At 57.9% G+C, this 6,465-nt stretch overlaps 1 protein-coding gene across 1 annotated transcript; it reads right to left on the bottom strand.

Moving 5' to 3' along the window:
- Window positions 1–545: 545 nt before the first annotated feature.
- On the bottom strand, window positions 546–2,691 carry DLX2 (distal-less homeobox 2). Its single transcript, XM_066189255.1, has 3 exons — window positions 2,287–2,691; window positions 1,902–2,089; window positions 546–1,647 (listed from the first exon to the last, which is right to left on the bottom strand). Exons 1-3 carry the CDS (start codon window positions 2,609–2,611, stop codon window positions 1,333–1,335), a joined length of 828 nt encoding a protein of 275 aa, XP_066045352.1. The 5' UTR covers window positions 2,612–2,691; the 3' UTR covers window positions 546–1,332.
- Between the last annotated feature and the right edge of the window lie 3,774 nt (window positions 2,692–6,465).

The following is a 6,465-nucleotide window of genomic DNA, read 5'->3' as shown; positions in this document are numbered from 1 at the left end:
CTCAGAGAGAGTCCACTCGGTGCCTCCAGCCCTCGAAGCACCACAGAGGGGCTTGGGGCAGCCACCAGCTCTGGCCCAAGCAAAGATCCCATGCAGGTTGCCACGGCTGGAAGGGTAAAGCAAAAATGCCTCTGGGTCAGGGCTGCACCCAAGGACCGGCTCCAGGACTACTGCAAATCCCGGGCACGGCCCAGCCCCAAAGCCCTCCGGACCGCCCTGGCCCTGGGAAGCTGTGAAACGGCAGGAATCTGTCCCGGGTGAAATGCCTCTGGCGCCAGCAGGCGGGAGAGGGGGAAGGGGGGGCAGCTCTGCGCTGCTGCAGGCAGCGTTGAGTGATTCATGGCCTCGCCGAGAAGACTATGAGGGGCGAGATTTTATTGTGGACGGGAAAGAGAGGAAGGAGGGGGGAAGTTGCAGCTTGCGGCCACAGCTACAGTGGGGAGGAGGTGGAGGGGACGCAGCTCTCCCTCCCAGCGAACGCCCGGTTGAGGTCGACATCCTCAACCTCCCCCATCCCCCAAAAACTCAGCGTGGGCACCATGGAAACAATAATTTATTTAAATAATCTCTTCTTATTGTAAAAGAAACATTAATGAGTGTATAAGTTTTCCATAATAAATAACCAAAAATACCGTTTTCTTTCTTTTCACGACGCTAGACATCAAAGAGATCAGGGGCATGTCAGTGGCTAGGTTGCCGGCGGGGGAAGAGCGGAGCGGGGCGGAGAGGACGGCTTGCTGCGGCTGGCGCCCGACCCGGGGAAGCCCCGTCGGAGCACGAAACCAGCCCGGAGGCAGCGCACGGGCGGGAACCGCACCGGCACCGCCGCCTGCCACCGCTCCCCGCCCCTGCCGGACGGTTTCGTTCACGGCTAAAAGGGATACCTTAAACACGGGAGGCTTCTGTTTTAAATCTACATATAAAAATTATTTATCTTTTTTTTTAATATTTTTATTTTTTAATCCCCAACATCAACGTGAGGTTATCCGCAAAGGCACCTATCAACTTTAAAAAAATAAAAAGTAAAGTTAACCAGAGTTCTGCAGCGGTGGTTTGATGAAAACGCCAGGGAAGAGGAGAGATGGAGAGGAAGAAGGGAGGTGAGTACTTGTTCCACAGCGTGGTTGTTTTCACGGCGGGAGGGAGGACCCCACGGGGCCGAATGCACATGGGCCCCGACGGCGGCGGCAACGGGGCGGGACAGGGCGCGGAGCAGTTCCTCTCCGCCGGGATGGCCGGGGCCGGAGCCACGCTTCACCAAACACACCAGTGCTGCACGTCGGTGCCCCGCGGCTGCCGGGTGCGGCCCGCGGGCTCAAGTCTCTACAGCGCCTAGAAGATGCTGCCGCTGCCGTGGTGATGCGGGGGCTGCGCCGGCTGCGGGAGGGGAGCGGCCGCTGGCAGGTGCGCCGGGCCGCCGGGGGCCGGCGGGTACCACGAGTAACTACCGAGGAAGGCGGCGGCGGGGCTGGGGCTGGCGGTGCCGGCGCCGCCCGCTGTACGTGGATGCGGAGCGAAGTCCCAGGCGGGGGGCGAGGAAGGAGACGGCGGCGATGAACTGCGGCGGGGAGGCGGCTCCGCTGGGATCTCTCCGCTTTTCCACATCTTCTTGAACTTGGAGCGGCGGTTCTGAAACCAGATCTTTACCTGCGGGGAAAGGGGCGTCAGGCGGCCGCTGCCTCAGAGGCGCCTTCCCGGCGCCCAGACCGCCCGCGGCGCGGCACGGACGCGTAGCTTTCGCAGCCCCGAGCACTCCCGGCGCTGCCTCAGCGGCGCTGCCGCTTCGCCTGCACTCCCACCCGGGGCTGTCGAGGCGCCACAGGACGGCCTTCCTCCCACGCTCGCAACCGACTCCCGGCGGGGCGGGACGTGCCCGGCGCCCCGCGGCGGGAGAGCGTTACCTGCGTCTGGGTGAGGCCGAGGGAGGCCGCCAGCTCCGCTCTCTCGGGCAAGGCGAGGTACTGGGTTTTCTGAAAGCGCCGCTGCAGAGCCGCCAGCTGGAAGCTGGAGTAGATGGTCCGGGGCTTCCGCACTTTCTTCGGCTTCCCGTTCACGATCCTGACCTCCGGCTCGCAGTCTTCCTTCTCTGCTGCGGCAGAAACGGCAACCCGAGTGAGACGAAGCGCCCCCGCCACCCCGGGCCCTGCCCGCAGCTCGGATCACCGCCCGCCCCGTCGGGGCGACCCACCGGGAACGAGCGCTCTCCCGGCCCACCCCGTGTCCAGAGCCCCGATCGCCTCCTCGCCAGGCTCATCTAGCCGTCCCCCACGCGGGGCTCGGACGTACCAGAGTCGTTGTTGGCCGGAGAGGCCCTGCTGCCGTAGGGCCCGTAGGAGCCGTAGGCGCCCCCGTAACCCACGTCGTAGGCGGCCTTGGCAGAGTAGGGGGCGGTGCCGCCGCCCGCGTAGGGGTAGGAGCTCACGGGGCCGTAGGGCGGCCCGCCCGATGCCCCGTGCTGCTGGTTGGTGTAGTAGCTGCTGTCAGTGGCCGTGGAGACGGGCAGCGTGGGGGACTCCTGAGGCTTGTGCAGGCCGCCGTGCTGGTGGTAGCTGCCGGCGGAGATCTGGCTGGTGTGCATGTCCGGCATCAGACTGTCCAGCACCCCCGTCATCCCGCGCCCCCCGCCCGCCGGGGCACGGGTCGCCGCCCCGCGGCCGTCCCCGCCGGGGACAGGCGGTCAGAGCCGCGCCACCATGCTCGCCGCGCTCCGCCGGGGCGGTGCAGCCGCGCTCCCGCCGCCGCCAGCGGGACGGACTCTGCGCGCCGCGCGCCGCCGGGACGGCATTTAACACCGGTCACGTGGCGCGGCGTACGTCACCTAGCAACAGCCAATGCGGAGCCCGCCCGCGCCGGCTCCCCGCGGGCTCGCGGACTGCGGGACGGGAGCGGCCGCGGAGTCGCTGGGCGCCGGGACCTTCCCCGTCGCACCGCTCAGGCTGCTGCCCCTTTGGCTGGATAAAGCGGGCCGCACCAGCGAGGGCTCGGGGCCGCGGCTCGGCCCCTTCTGCCGTGCTGTGTCTCTGGTGTGTGGCCCCGTCTGGCCGGCACCCCCAGGGAAAGGCCCGCACATCGGCCCCCCCGTAAGCGGCATCCCCACACGGGCGCGCCTGACGGCGGGCGGAGCTGGGCGGCCGCGTTTGGGGGTCCTTCTCGTCTATTCTGGCCCCGGGAGAGCGTGCACGTCGCGGGAGATCAGTAACCCGCTCTCTGTGCCAGAATGGCAGAGCTTTCCAGTGAAATCTCTGTAACGTTACACGCGTAGGTGCGACATTCCGCCTAGCACGCGTGTTTTGTACAGCAGTTGTTAACGGCGCCTGTTGCAGCTCAGGCACAACGGCGGGGCCGGAGGTGCCAGGAACCCGCGAGCAGCCGCCTGTCTCCATGCGCTATCCGCCGGCGCTTGCACCAAGGCCGTCGGGGCCGGTTGTCGGCCGGGCACGGCGGCGCTGCCCTTGGCCGCCCTCTGCCGGGGGCAGCGCCGCGGGGCAGCAGCCGGAATGGTGTCTCAGGCGCGCTGAGCAGCGCTTCGGAACTGATTTTTATTCTTATATGTTATTTCCTTCGCTCTACTGTCCGGCCGCGGAGCCAGCGCGTTCCTTTCGCAGGGAGACGGCCCCGCGCTCCCGGGGGCTGCCACACGCGGTGCGGCCGCGTCTTTGGGGGAGTCCCACCTGTGTTCAGTGTCCAGCGCGGGCAGGGAGGGAGGCGGCATTGGTGCGAGGGTGGCTGCAAATGTTACCACAAAAAGCCGGCAAAAAAAAAAAAAAAAAAAAAAAAAAAAAAAAAAAAAAAAAAAAAGTGGCCGGCCGCCGTCGTGCTGTTGGCGAGGCCGGGGGTACGTGGTGCACCGGGCCACCCCCGCGCGCCCTGAGCCCGCCCGGCCTCACGAGCCCTCGCGTGCCCCCTCAGGACCCTCCTCGCGCTCGCCCCGCCCGGCGGGGGCCGCTCCCTCACGGCGCCGGTGCCGGGCATCCCGCTCCCGCCCCGGGCCGGCCTCGCCCCGGCCCCGGCCGCTTTGAAGAGAACCGCGGCTGGAGCCTGTCCGTCTGTGCCTGCGGGGTGGCGGCGCTGCGGCGGGCGCAGGTGAGTGGGGCTGGCCCTGGTTGCCTGCCAGCGGCAGGTGGGCCGGGGAGTGGGGCTGCGGGAGATGGGGCGCCCGGCTGAGGCGGCGGTGAGCTCCGGGCGCGGCCTCCGCGGGAACCGGCGTGCTCCGTACCCGGTGCGGTAACGCCGGAACCTGGAGCCGCGCCCGGCTGGCCAGCGGGGCCCGGGGGGGCCGGAGCAGCGGCGCTCACAGGGAGAGCTCGGTGCCCGCAGCAGTGGCTCTCGTGCTACTGACTCTCCCAAGTATAGCTGCTGCTTACTGCAAGAGAAAACCGGTTTCTGCAATCCGCAGTGTGAACGTACTGCTGTCCCAAGTGACATCTTTGTAGGACTGTCTCTGTCCGTCGCTGGATGAGGGCCGGCAGTCTGAAACAGCCGCTGGCTGGCACGGGAGAGGGGCTGACAGCGTTTGGTGGCTGTCAGCAAACAGCGGGACGATCAGCTACCCTTCATTAGTCACGTTTTGAAGCGTGTGAGATAGTTTAAAAAGTGCAAAGGAGAAAGGACATTTCATCTCATACCGAGGATTTAATAAAGCAAAGGACTTTGGGAATTTGTCTTGCTATGTGGCAATTTTTGTTTTTAAATGAAATTAAATAGTGCTATATAACATGTACATGATGATCTGTACAAAAAGTAATGGGCACGATTTTGTTTGCTTCAGTTTATCTGAATAGTCTTTCTCGTGCAAGTTGTCCCTCATAAGTTGATGCAGGGCTCACAAATGTTAATGAATTGTCAAATGATAGCTGCTCCAGAGTCTCTGCTTCTTCTGTTTGTTTCTCCAGTTTGTTTTGCCTGTGTGGAAGCACGGACTTGCTGGAATGACCATTGGGGAGTTACTTTTGCCTTTATTCACCTGGCTGATCTTGTAGATCTGATTTTGTTGTTTCTAATTTACTTGAACTTTTCCTGTGAGGTAGTTGTTTTGAACACCAGCTTGTATAAAGAAAAGCATGATTAAGGGAGAGATGATATCAGGTAGCAGGAAAGAAAGAGAAAGGCTTGTTTTAGGTGAGAGACAACTTTACTACCATTAACGTTTAACAACACACTTCTCTAAATCAGTCATAGTATTATTAGGAGTTTAAAAAAAACAATGGCATTAGGCTGGCCCAGTGTTTATGTGTTTTCAGGTTCTCATGTTGAGCTAATAATTTTAATTCTGCTTTGTTTGTTCCTGCTTTGGGAGTTGTGAATGTTACATGGCTGGGTAATTAGAAAAGATCCAGAGAGACTTGGGAGTGAGGGAAAAATCAGAGGGAAGTAGGAGTGTTTTGTGTACCTGATGTTAATACCCGGCAGTCCTGCATGGTTTTGGTTTAATAGATCATGTGTTATTATTTGTATCCTGTGAGAAGGAATGTTTGTATGATACAAAATATATCTCTTATGCACATTGGTCATTGACTTGCACATGGGAGATGGATGCCTTCTTGCTGCAGAGCAGTTCAATGGTCAAAAGTATTGGTCATGATGTTTATATGAATATACAGCACTCATTGCCAGAAGCAATGAAACAATTGAGCTGGCTTTGTTGTTGTTGTTGTTTGTTTTAGAAGCTGACTGTGGACATATTTCATTTATCAAGCATGGTAAACACAGTGTGTATAAACACAAGAGAGGACCATCAAGAGTCTTCAAAATCATCGTCTCCAACTGTTCAGCTAGGTTTTTTTTTGCCTTTTTTTTCTCTCTCTCTCTCTCTTTTTTTTTTTTTTTTTTTTTTTTTTTTTTTTTTTTTTTAAAGGCAGTTGTATATGATTCATAGAAATGCCTATGGTGACTCTGGGCTGTATATTTTGTTTAATGTTTTTATTAACTATTATTTCTATGATTCTCTTCCTGAAATAGACTTAATCTGAGAAAAATGTGAAAGCACTTAAGGGCTGGTATCCTGACTCTGTATACGTGGTATAGATTTAACCCAGGGATCAATGGAACAAGTTGTTACACAGTGTTTTATCTCAAGTTTCACTTGAAGAGGACTGCACTGAACATTAAGAATTAGCCTAATTTTAAATTTGCTGTATTTTTAAATTATTTTTACACATTACGATCCACATTTGGTTGAACCATTTCACTTACTTCAGCAAGAATGTGGTGAATCTTAAGAGATGGGCCTGTTATTTCTGATAATATTGCACAGAAGTAGTTGGACAGTAGTCTCTACCGCAGTGGCATGTTAGCAAATATGGATTTCTTTCCATGGCTAAGGGGAAAGCTTTCCAGTGGATTTATAGTGATATAATGCATGGTATAGTCCTGAGCGTTTGCCTTAAAGATTGAAGAGTAATATGAATCATGTGCCAGATGAAGCCATGAGGAGGGTTTATGCTTGCATTGTACCTGTGAAATCTG

This window comes from Chamaea fasciata, unplaced genomic scaffold (assembly GCF_029207755.1).
Source record: "Chamaea fasciata isolate MVZ Bird 193981 ecotype frontalis unplaced genomic scaffold, bChaFas1.0.hap1 SCAF_8, whole genome shotgun sequence".
NCBI classification, from domain to species: Eukaryota; Metazoa; Chordata; class Aves; order Passeriformes; family Sylviidae; genus Chamaea; species Chamaea fasciata.
The sequence above is the reverse complement of the archived record's forward strand: the minus strand, read 5'-3'. Positions and strand labels throughout refer to the sequence as shown.